The sequence below is a fragment of the Barbus barbus genome, assembly GCF_936440315.1.
Source record: "Barbus barbus genome assembly, chromosome: 1".
Lineage (NCBI taxonomy): Eukaryota > Metazoa > Chordata > Actinopteri > Cypriniformes > Cyprinidae > Barbus > Barbus barbus.
In genome coordinates, this window is record NC_136729.1 from 22,826,784 (window position 1) to 22,839,002 (window position 12,219).

Genomic DNA, 12,219 nt, shown 5'->3' on the forward strand with positions numbered 1-12,219 from the left:
GCTTTCAAGCCTGCAGAAAGCGCTATATTCGAATCATTTGCATAATCTAGAGAATCTGTTTTGAAGTTGTGAGATACTGTAAGAAAAAGGGCTCCACTTATCCTGCAGAAAAAAAAACCTTCAAAGCCTCTAAATACTCTGGAACAGATGTACATTATCATTGGATTTGCGTTTTCGCCTCTTTGCACCTGTATGGGTAATAGTGTAGTCGCGTGTCCCTCACATCCTCTGTGTTTAGCATCTCCTCTCAACAGAAGCTAGCACCCCACTGGGCCAATCCGCACTTCAAAGCACTGTGTCTATCTACAGGAAACAAAGCACACTCCACACATATGGAAGCAGCCTCCTCACTCGCGCTCAAGTCAATAGCATCATTCGCTGGCTTGCTCGCTTGCTGTCTGTTTGTTTTTGTGACACAGAGATATGGCTCTTCCACACCTACAGTCCCCACCATCCTCACCACACAGATCCAGCACCAAATGTGAACCACTTTTATGCTCTTGTGAAAATATTTGTTGAGTTGAGGAGAAAAAAAGTCCTAGGAGAAAGGAAAGTAGGTGTGTTCTTTTAGTTCAAATGTTGCTAAAAGGTCATTGGCTTGATTCCCAGGGAATATGCATGCTGGTAAAATTTAGGTTGAATGCACTGTTACTTTTGATAAATGAAATGTAAGCTTCTTGTGTAGACAAAACTGGGACATCAACATACTTGTTCTGTATAAAATTCACTCTTAAATAGAATTTAAGACTGTACAAGTACAGTACAAGTAAACTGGTGTATTCCCATAGTGTTCCTCACTAACAGCAAATTTTATTTATCCATCACAAATTAAATTACAAATGTTACCTTTCCAATGTCTGCGATCTTTTGAAAGAAGTGAATGCTCCTGTGCGTTTTAACTTTCTATTTCTTCAAAAAATCCTCAAAAATGTATCATGGTTTAAAAAAAAAGATTAATTAATTAATTAAAGCAGCACAACAGTTTTCAACATTGATAAAGAAATGTTTCTTGAGCAGAAAATTATTAGCATATTAGAATGATTTCTGAAGGATCATGTGACACTGAAGAAGGAAGTAATGGCCATCAAAAATAAATTGCATTTTGAAATACATTCAAATAGAAAACACTTATTTAAACTGTAATGGTATTTTACAATAATGCCATTCTTGCAGGATTTTTGTTCTTGGTGAGCATAAGAATTTTTCCAGAAACATAAACAAATCTTACCCCAAACGGTAGTGGAGATTGAGATGGTTTAGTAGCTAGCTAACTTAAAACTTACAGGACTTGAATACTTACTTTGGCCATGTGTTAGACTGCAACTGTGGAAAACATTTGAAGCAAGACATGCAAACAACATAGATTAAGGACATGCAAAAGTATTTCTACTCAAAAGCAGAAACAGATCTCTGCATGCAGCCATGATGAGTGTGCATGCATGCAAAGAAATCATCAGAACATTCTCAAAACCAACAGCCAAAGAAATCACAGCCACCCAGTCAGTAAGCAACAGTTCAGCTTTTAATGAAAGGTTTTCTCTTGGCACAGGTTTGCTATTAAATAAATAAAGCAATTATTTCCATCCATCTATATAAACTAAACAAAAAAGCATGAAAAATTAATAGGAAACAAATAGTCACAAATAATCTGGACTAGGGTTGGGGTGTAGCATGAAATGCTACCACTTCGTGTTATTTATGTACAAGCACCTCCATGAATCATTTGCTGTTATCCTGAGCGTGTTGTCCTACACACTCACTCAATCACACTAAACAAAAGCACAGTAGAAATCAAGAAATGTTGTAAGTACAAATGGCACTACAAAATAGCCATTCATCCAGATAAATAGCACAGAATCCATCTAACACACTGTTATCACCGCAGCTGTCTGCTCATGATGTATTTACAACCATCAGGCAAGTGAACCCATCAAACATCTACACAATTTTAGTGTGAGGATTCGTTAAAGGATGTGGGACACTGTGGGACAATAACGAAATAACTGTGCATTTAGATGTTTTGCACATGAGGCATGTTTACATTTTTCAGTTTCTCATGATGCTATGGATTGTTTTGATTTTTTGTTTAGCAGCAATATATGTTTAAGAAAAGGTCAGAATCATTTAAAACAGCAACATCTCACCATTAACAGAGAGAGAGAATGAGAGGGAGAGCTAAGTGCCATACCCCACATTCATTCCCCCGCAACAGCAAAACTGAGTGATGGTCGAATGTCGCTAGCTGTGATGAGACCACCCTGAAGCTGCAGGTGGGTTTTCCAGAGTTTAGTGTAGTATGATGCTCTCACGTTTCCACTGTCCTCCTGAGCAGAAGAGTCAGCCAATCTCATTCTAAACATTTCAGCAAGTCGAACAGATCCTAACCAAACATAATCAACTCATCTCATCACTGACAAAATTCTCAATTTTAACTGCTGTCCATATCGGGGCCCAAAATTGCAAGTACAAGTGCAAATTTTTCTAGCTTTCAATACAAGTTTTTTTTTCTGTGTCATCAAAAAAGAGAGATGAGAACAATTATATTGCACAAACGAGGAGTATTAAAACACCTCTGTGAGCTTCAACACACACCTGCTTTGCTGAGTTTGAACGAAGGCTGTTGTGTTTCATAATCTTCCGTAGTGCTGGTTTCAGATGCACATGCACTCGTTAACTCTCTGTCAGTGGGGTATTGGTGAGTTATGGGAGGACTGGAGACTTCTAGGCGGCGATACTGTCATCCTGCCCCTGAGGAATGAGGCAGCTGCTATACACACTCACTCATTCCCTCTAGGTGACTTGGGATACATCGAACCTAAAATAGATTCATAATGTACTTATTTAAATGCTGTTTTAAACTGCTGCATGGAAACAGATGAACTCCTATTAAACCAGACTTGTTTTCTCGCTACCTACCTCACTTCTGCCAATACTGAGCTAAAGGCACTAACATACTGTCTAAAAGATCCTAATTCAGTCTGAGAACATATTCTTGGATTCTGAAAGAAATTAAAAACCCTAAATGGTGATTCTGTACCAAAAAAAACCCCGAAAAACTTCAGTCTAGTGGTTTACAGCTCCCTTGAAAACCAATAATCAAATCAATGACTCAAACGTGAAATGAACCTGAGAAATAAAAATACTATTTTTCCTTGGCAGCACAGATTCCTTTACACTTTACAACTTGAATTGTCTTATGACTGAACTGATAAGAAGGAAAAGTTGAAACCACAACTAAACAAGCAAAAGATACAATAATATCAGGTATAATATTGTGTCATACAATATAAACTATATTCAATGTTTTCCAATCATTTGATTAGACCCATTTTGACTTGCCATAAACCTGACAGGAATATGTTTTTCAAATAAATTATTTTTTAACAAGCTTCAAAACATTATTCTACAATCATTACATTATTTTAAGATTTCATATTGTCTGATGCACATAATTACACTATAAACTCTGATGCCTAGTGGTCTTAGAATGCAATTAGCTTAAAGTTACAGGGACAGGAAAACACCAAAAAAAAAAAAAAAAAAGCATGAATAGAAATGTTTCAGTAATAAAGCTTACAATGGATTTAAATCCGATACATCTTGACATGACTGCAGATTGGTGGCATATTACAACAGACAGACAAATAAAAAATAAAATCTGAATAAAAAATTATGTCAATAATACCGATAATCATAATAATACTAGAGGTAGCAGCTGATTATGATGTTCTGTTTTCTTCATGTAGACTGGCGATTTCATCATTGTAGAGTGCAGTTCTCATACTGTCCTTCAACAAAGTCCTTTTTGACGGTTTGGGCGTCTTTACTGGCTCTTTTATGTACATGCGTCCTGTATTGCATTTTTAAAGGTGTTGATTCAGATCTATTGTTTAGGAGAGAGAAGCTCTTCATAGATAAAGTGTCTCGAATGCAATGGCACAAGAAGTGCTTTTCAAGTGGTCATCAGTGAAAAAAAGAAAACAAAAAAGGATAAGTGTAAAAAAAGACACCTTAGGCACACATAGATGCGCAGATTGTGCGCACACACAAAATGTAATTTACAAAACCAAGGAATTGTATTCCTTCAAAAGTGGTTTGACAACTCAAAATTCTTCATTTAACAGGGCTGACCACCTTTTCCACCAAATAGACCAATCAGATAAGAATTAAGAGAGGGAGAGAGAAAAAAAACAAAGGAGGCAGACAGAGTGATAGAGAGAAAAAAGAAGAGAAAAGGGAAAGATAGAGCCCTTACGTAGTAAGTAAACCTCGCCTGCTGCCAAAGACAGGACTGAACATATCAGCACGCATTCAAACCGACCCACACATCCTCTCTCGCACACACACACACACACACACACACACTTATATATACAAATGCGTACATATTGTCTGCCACTTTGGCATGAACATGATGCTTTGTATCCTTCTCAGCCTCATTGTGGCCATGCAAGAATATTTAACATCATTCAATTGTTATGTTCCTCGTTGTTCTTCTTATTTAGATGCTTTATGTAGCCCGTCTGTGTTTTACTCTTCAGGACTGATAGAAGTGATGGTAGTGATGATGATGTTCATGATGATGATGATGCTCGTGTCGCTGGACTACCTGAGCTAGTCCTGCTTCATATAGCACCAGACTGGGCAGATCCCTCACATGCTCTTTCTCCACGACTGGGCCAGACGTCACGGTTGGCCCAAGAGGCCGATAGTGCAGGCCTTCTTTAGACCTCTGCTTGTGTCGTCGGTACGGGCCTGAGCTTTGGTGTGGAGGGATCTGGTTGGGGACCGCCGGGGGAGGGGGCGCTCCTCTTCTTATCACCCGACAGGCAGAGGCCTGTTTGGGTGGTGTGCGGTGTGTTTTGGGGGAACGGAGTGCATGTGTGTGCCGGGAGAGGATGGCAGGAGGATCTGTGGAGGTGGTCTGTGAGCGCCGTTGGTGAGCGGGGTATGTGTGACCATTCTCGGGTTCCTGAGAACGTGAGCGTGTCTGATTGGATGAGCGCGTGGTATGGTTGGGTTTTGCGGGTACTGTGGCAGGAACTGCTAGAGGAAGCACAAAATAATTAGTTTTAAGTGTTATTATTATAAAGACGTTTTATTAGTATATAAATAGTTGTGCCTTTACCAAAAAAAGTTGTTAAATTGATAACAACTTCAGAACACAAATTAAGATATTTTTGATGAAATCCGAGAGCTTTCTGATCCTCCATAGTAGGGATGGGAAGATTCCCCAAAGATTCGCTCGGTGCATCAGCAAAAAAAGTTAAAAAGTGTGCATCGGATACAAGTTGGCATTTGTATTGCGATGCATCGTTTCTAAGATATCTGCATCGGTAAAAAACAATTTATTTGTATATAATTAATAGTGGATGTGCTACACTTTTATTGTTTAGAAAGTTACCAATAATCTGTGACCAATATTTTATATGTAGACTGATTTCTCCTCTCGAAACTGTGTCTCAAGCAATGTCTCATTCTCTCATCACCGCTGCACGTGAATATGACAAATCAAAAGTTCACAACAACACTACGGAGACCTGAGGAAAAGTGGGGATTAAAGTCCAAAACCTTACTTGAAATAACCGAACAAATCAATCGGGGCTAAAGCAGTTCCATAAACGACAAAGGTTGATCTTTGTTAAATTTACTCTATGGAACCAAATCATTTGACAGTGAGTCAGACTAACTGAAATAAGCCTGGCCTATTTGGTAAACTTATTTTATGAAACAGGCCTCGAGGTGTTAGAAGTCAGAAGACACAAGTTAATTTATGATTTGCTGCGATCATATTTTTTCCATTGCCTTGAATCGCATTGTGTTGAATCGAAATCTAATCGCACTGCATCGTAACGGATGAATCGTATCGCATCACATCGGTGCCTGCTTCATATGTATCTTCAATGTATCATATCATTGGCTATGCATCGAGGTGCGTATAGCATCGGCCTCAGTTATGGAGATGCACATCCCTACTCCATAGACAGCAACACAACTACCACATTCAAGGCCCAGAAAGGTAGTAAGGACATCGTTAAAATAGTCCATGTGACATCAGTGGTTCAACCGTAATTTTATTAAGCTACAGGAATACTTTTTGTATGCAAAGAAAACAAAAATAATGACTTTATTGAATAATTTCTTCTATTCCATGACAGTCTTCACTGCGCGTTCATGAAAGAACTATGATGCTTGTCTGCATTCTTCTGCTTGCAAACGAGATGCAGCACATCCGGGTTCTGTGTCAATAAAGTTATTTTTGTTTTCTTTGGGCACAAAAATATTCTCGTAGCTTCATAAAATTAAGGTTGAACCCGTGATGTCACATGGACTATTTTATTGATGTCCTTACTACCTTTCTGGGCCTTGAATGTGTGAGTTCCGTTGCTGTCTATGGAGGGTCAGAAAACTCACGGATTTCATCAAAAAGTCTTAATCTGTGTTCTGAAGATGAACAAAGGTCTAATGGGTTTGGAACGACATGAGGGTGAGTAATTAATGACAGAATTTTCTTCTTTGGCTGAACTATCCCTTTAAGTGTCAAGTCATTTTATGATCTCCTGCAAATTATATGATATGTTCAGGTGCATGTCAACACAAGGGGGTCAGCACTAAATACAGATGTACCAAGCAGTCCAAAACACTTTTATGATCAGATCACTCAAATAAAATTTGGAGTCAATGACATTTATCCATTGAGCTGGGGGTTATTGTGCAGTTGTTGTTATTTTTAAGAAGAAAAAAAATCATTCATATTTATAAAACCTGCAAAATGTGTATATTTACTTTTATTTATTAAAAATTCATGTTCGTTCATAAAACATGATCCAATGTTATAAAATGTTAAAACGTATATGCAAAAATTAACATTGACTAATAAATCCTGTCTTTGTTAAAAATAAGTGCTTTTATTTTTCCTAAGGCTATAAAGTATTGTTCACTGTTATTTTGTTTAAGCTATTGCAACTACCATAATGTTAATGTATAAAATCTTACAGCAATGTGTTACTTAATACTGGATTGGTTGTGACTGGATCCCACAAGACAGATTTAATCACCAGGTGTGAGTAGGGCCTAAATTAGAAAGCTCTGTTGGCTCCATTTACTCTTAAGATTGTACCTGTTCCAAAGCGGGATGTGTAGTTTTCAATGCCGGCCAGGTCAAGGTAATGGTTTCTTCTCTCCAAGTTCTCATCCACACAGTGCCGCTGGCAACCTTGCTGGTTGTGGTGATCAGCATGGTAACGCCTAATACAACAGCATCAAACTGTCATGACTGCAAGTAAATTGCTCTGAGGATGTGTACATGAAGGGGGCTTGAACCAATCATTGTCCGTTAGATGATAATTTATTTTAAGATTCTGTGACATGTTCTTCCAAAGTTTATATATTGTAGTTTTATGTAACAATTACAGACACTAACGTGTGAAAGTGATTTACATATGATGTGGTCTGTTTGTGTAGATTAATTTCATAAGTACCTAAGAAAGGCTCTTGACTTTTTCTCTGAAGTCTTGGAGTCCTCAATGCACTTTTCTCCCTTATGCTTGGGATGGGGAGTGTCTGTAGGATACAGAGTGAGTGAGAGAGAGATGGAGAGAGAGGAGGGAGTCTTTATCAAAGAGAACGGCGTTGAGTTGCACAGCATCACACACTGAAGCAGCTTTAAAGACCAGCCAAAATAAGAAAGAAACCTTTGTTCCCTGCTTTCTATTTACTTTGAAGGTTCATAAAAGAAGAAAAAACAACAATGCTTCATTTATTCTATTTTGAACCTCAGGCCTCATATAAATCTAAAAAACACACACTTGTGAATTTGCATGAGGACAGCTGCTGTTCAAAGGCTCTTCTCTTTCAAATACACGACGGGTATAAATAGCCCAAATGACAACACTAAACAAACAGAACCACTTCTGTTTCTTCAGAGTACTTTCTGTTCTCCTTCACATTGTTTTTTACCAAGTAACACAGTTAGAAAGTGGCTAAATGTGGATTTATTTATTTTTCATCTATGCAAAGATAGCACTTTCCAAAAGGAATCCAAAAGCTCAGAGCTGCAGAGGTTTGGGTTTTTTCTTTCTCTCGACTTCTGCCTTTGACTATGAACACATCTTACAAGAGATGCAATGACATGGAAAACAGGGAAAAGGAGGAGGGCAATAGGAGATAGCATAACAAGAACTTAGAATTGTTCTCCCAAAAATTCTGTCATCTTCTACTTGCCCTCATGTCCTTGTTTTTATGTTTTTTTCGCTTTTATAATGGAACACAAAATGTAGTATTTAACAAAAATTTGCTATTTAACAAAATGTCAAGGATGTACTTGTCAAATGAAATTGAGACTGTCAAGTTAAAAAAACAAAAAAACAATTACACATCACATCTATACATTACAGTTTGACCATCACACAAACCTCTTGTCGTATTGACTGGTTTTTATTGTCTTTTTGATCAAATTTGATTGATCCAGTTACCATTCACAACAACTATGTGGAAAAGAGCAGCGTCAACATTCTGCTAAACTCCCTCTTGTGTCCCATGGAAGAAATAAAAAAGTCATACATGCAAGGAACAACGTGACGGTGAGTAAATGATGACAACTGCATTTTTGACTGAACTCTCCCCGATACCCCTTGACTTATTTTCTGTTGTTCTGAGCAAACTCCCTCTATGTACCTGTGTTGGTCTGGGTGCAGTTCTTCCATCTCGGGCTGGAGTCTGGGGCGACGGAGAGCTTCACCCTGAGGGTCTTACTGCTGCTGGGGGAGTGATTCACTGACGCGTCCACTACCTCATATATGGTGTGCAGTAGACTGGTGATGTCCTGAATGTAGTGAGATAAAGAGGGAAAAAATTACATGAAATTAAGAGATCATCACTGACACGAGATGGTATATTAGTCTTTTATATGCTGTTCAAGTCTGTACGTGATATATGATAAGATACATGCATTATTCATAATTCATACACAGACATGTCCATAATAATGTGTTAATCAGAGTCTCCTTAGCCTCAGGGAGGGAAGACAGATGCTGGCAGCAGTGGAGAGCACATGTGCACACAAACATGAAACATGCTATACATCTGAGGCTATTTAGCATGTGGAAATAAAATGTAAATGCAGAGCAACTATGAAGCTGAGGAAAACAGGAACTGTGTGGTACGTGGAAGAAAAAAGACATAATGAGCGGCATCTATTTAGTATGTCCTGTTAGTGTTATCTCTGTTTCTGGGCTTTCCCATGACAAAAGACATCAGTCACTGCTCAGATTTCTCAGTCTTACCTCTCTTGTTACTTTGCCATTGTTATCGAAGTCGTAGAGGGTGAAAGTCCACTCCTGCCTGTTATCTTCTTCAACTGATACGGCACACTCCAACTCCTGATTAACAAACAAAAATGGATAACAATAACACGTTTAAAAGACTGGTCATACATTTTTTTTTTTAAGAAGTCTCTAACTCTCACCAATGCTGCATTTATTTGATCAAAAATACAGTAAAACAGAGAAATATTAAATTTAAAATAACTCTTTTCTCTATTTTCATACATTTTAAAATGTAATTCGTTCTTGTGATACTGTAGCAAAGCTGAAATTCCAGCAACCATTATGTCAAAAGATCGATTAGAAATCATTCTAATATGCTTATTTGGTACACAAGTAACATTTCTGACCATTATCAATGTTGAAAATAGTTGTGCTGGTTAATTTATGGAAACTATGATGCATATTTTTCAGAATTATTTGATTAATAGAAATTTCAATAGAATAGAAATGTATTTGAAATAGAAATCTTTTGTAACATTATGTCTTTAGTGTGACTTTTAATCAATTTGCTTTTATTGCTTTAATCCTAGTAGAATAAAAGTATTAATTTCTTTAAAAAGCCAACTAAATCGGTTTGTTTGTTTTATACTGACCTCAAACTGTAATTGTTTGTGTGGGCCGACAGTGACAGTGCCTTCAGTGTCCTGCATTCTCTCTTCCACACTACAGCTGTCAGTCTTCTCAGGGGGCAGGGCCACTGCAGGGGACACAAGTTCACATAATGGTAAGGAAACCATCAAATGCTTAAAAAAATTTAAGAAATTTAATTCTTAAGATTTGTTCTTGTATTTTTTGTCTTCATCTCATGTGACTGTACCTCATTTTGAAAATCGTTCAGACGCGTTATTCATTTCTTAATTTGTCTTTTTTTTAATGAGGAAAAAAATATTGAAATGCAGCTTTATGAGCATATATGAATTAAAACAGACAGAAGAGAGAAGTGAAAGAGTTAAAGGGGAATGCCTAGGAAGCACCTAGCTATTTTCGAATGTAGCCATGGCATGTCTACTATTGCAGTCATTACACTGAAGACACTCATACAGTCTCAGAATATGGGATATAAAGCTTCAGCCAAAATTTGCAATCACATCCTGAATATTAATCTCAGAAGTACATGTTCCTCCACACACTTTGTTAGAGTCTTTGAAAGCAATGATGCATATGTGGCACACATATAACATGTCCACATCTCAATCCAGGACCATTTTTTGTGCAGTGGCAGCGCTTTCACAATGGATTGTCAGAAAGCTGCTTTACAAAGAAGAGCGTCTTACATTCCCCACTAAGTGAGCCAAAGCCAACAGTGAGACAAAACTCTCTAAGATGGTTAGGTAGGATGAGGAAGAAACCCAAGGAACCAAGACAGCAGATCAAAATGTAAACAGTTTAAGTCAAGACACGATGTGACAGTACTGACGTCAATGATGTTAAACGGCATTGATCGTGTTATGCCGAGTTTAATATGTCACAACTGAGATTTGGGCTCTTCAGCTGAAGGCAAGATTTTCAGTCAATAACGACTTGAGAGTTTTGGTCTGTTTTTCATACAAAACTATTGTCAGACTTGGAATATAGAGTTATTATAATGCTGTTTTACCTTTGAAGCTTCACTGTGTCTGTACATTGCACTTAACTGTCTTTTTTGTTCCACAGAAAAAAAGTAATACAGGTTTGGAACAAGACAATAGAATCGTAATTTTTGGGTGAACTGTCCCTTTAAGAGCAGACTATGGGAAATCAGCACTATGCCTTGCTAAAGCTGCAAGTATAAATGCGTAAACAGGCCTAACTGCTGCCTTCACATCCTAAGGCCAGGCTTCACAAACATCCTCGATATCCTATTTGTGTCTATGTCTGAAATCACAAGCAAATTTAAAGCGAGTCGCCAAGAAAGACGAAGTCTAACAGCGCCCCGTTCTAATGTAGAGAATGCCTGTCAGGATTAATCCTTAACTCAATACCCAAATTTCAGAGGCAGTTTGTCTCTTTGTGTATTGTGGGTAATAAGATGGAGATGTTTTAAACGAGAGCAGATCTAACGCAGCTCAGTGAGGACACAGCTCAGCACCAGGCTGGGTCCTGCAGGCTAAATCCTCCCCCCTGCCCCAAATCCCTGTGCTTTGAAGTTCCATTCTCAAACCTTTTGGCCCAGGATCAGTCCGTCTGTAAAACAGAATCTCTAATTAATTAAGCAAAGTCAAATCTGAAACAGTGTTTGTTGTACGAGCCAAAAGGATAGGCAGACACAACAGTATCTCTCTCTGTCTTCTCTCTCTCTCATTCACTTCTCCTCCGCTGATCCTCTCAGATCAAAGAGGACCTGTCTTGTCCCTCTGCAGCGAGAGGCAAGGGAGGATGAAAAAAGAGAAGAAAAGCACCAGAGGATGAGAGCAGTCGTCCCAGGGAGCTTTTACAGGTTTTTTGGAGGGAAACAGCGTCAGATCAGAGCTTTTGATCAGGGCCAGAAACTCAAAGGCAACGCTGAGCTCCAGGGCCAAAGCCTGCTTGCCATCCAGCTCACCATATACAGGAGCTGTTTATCTAGAGGACTAACAAATGGTCACAAATAAACCATACACACACACACGCACACCATAAACACAAAGGAAGTGCTAACTCTCACAGCAATGGTCAAAGTCCTTCCCCACAGAGTGATGAGACAGCCAAACCCGCTACAGAGCTCCGGTGACGGCGCTTAAAAACCACTCTATACAACACAGAGGGCAGCTTGGCAGCGTCCCAAAGGTGGCTTTGAATCTAAAGGTTCACCTGGAGTTCAGTGTAAACTGTGTGGTGACTGGTTAATAGCTAAAGCCTAGTGTGTTTTCTCAGTGTGGATGCTTGGTACAGGCTAAAGTGCAGTAAAACTGTAACAAGTAATCTTTTCAAGTTC

At 38.5% G+C, this 12,219-nt stretch overlaps 1 protein-coding gene across 1 annotated transcript in view; it reads right to left on the reverse strand.

Annotated features, from left to right (window-relative positions):
- Positions 1 to 1,505: 1,505 nt before the first annotated feature.
- Positions 1,506 to 12,219, reverse strand: part of LOC306870082 (protein naked cuticle homolog 1-like) — a gene marked incomplete at its 5' end in the record, with an annotated part of 62,489 nt that continues 51,775 nt past the window's right edge. Inside the window, 6 exons of the mRNA XM_079417141.1 lie at positions 1,506 to 5,046; positions 7,121 to 7,248; positions 7,482 to 7,563; positions 8,677 to 8,824; positions 9,285 to 9,380; positions 9,920 to 10,023. Coding sequence (XP_079273267.1) covers positions 4,538 to 5,046; positions 7,121 to 7,248; positions 7,482 to 7,563; positions 8,677 to 8,824; positions 9,285 to 9,380; positions 9,920 to 10,023 — 1,067 coding nt within the window. The 3' untranslated portion in view covers positions 1,506 to 4,537. The remainder of the gene's footprint in view (positions 5,047 to 7,120; positions 7,249 to 7,481; positions 7,564 to 8,676; positions 8,825 to 9,284; positions 9,381 to 9,919; positions 10,024 to 12,219) is intronic.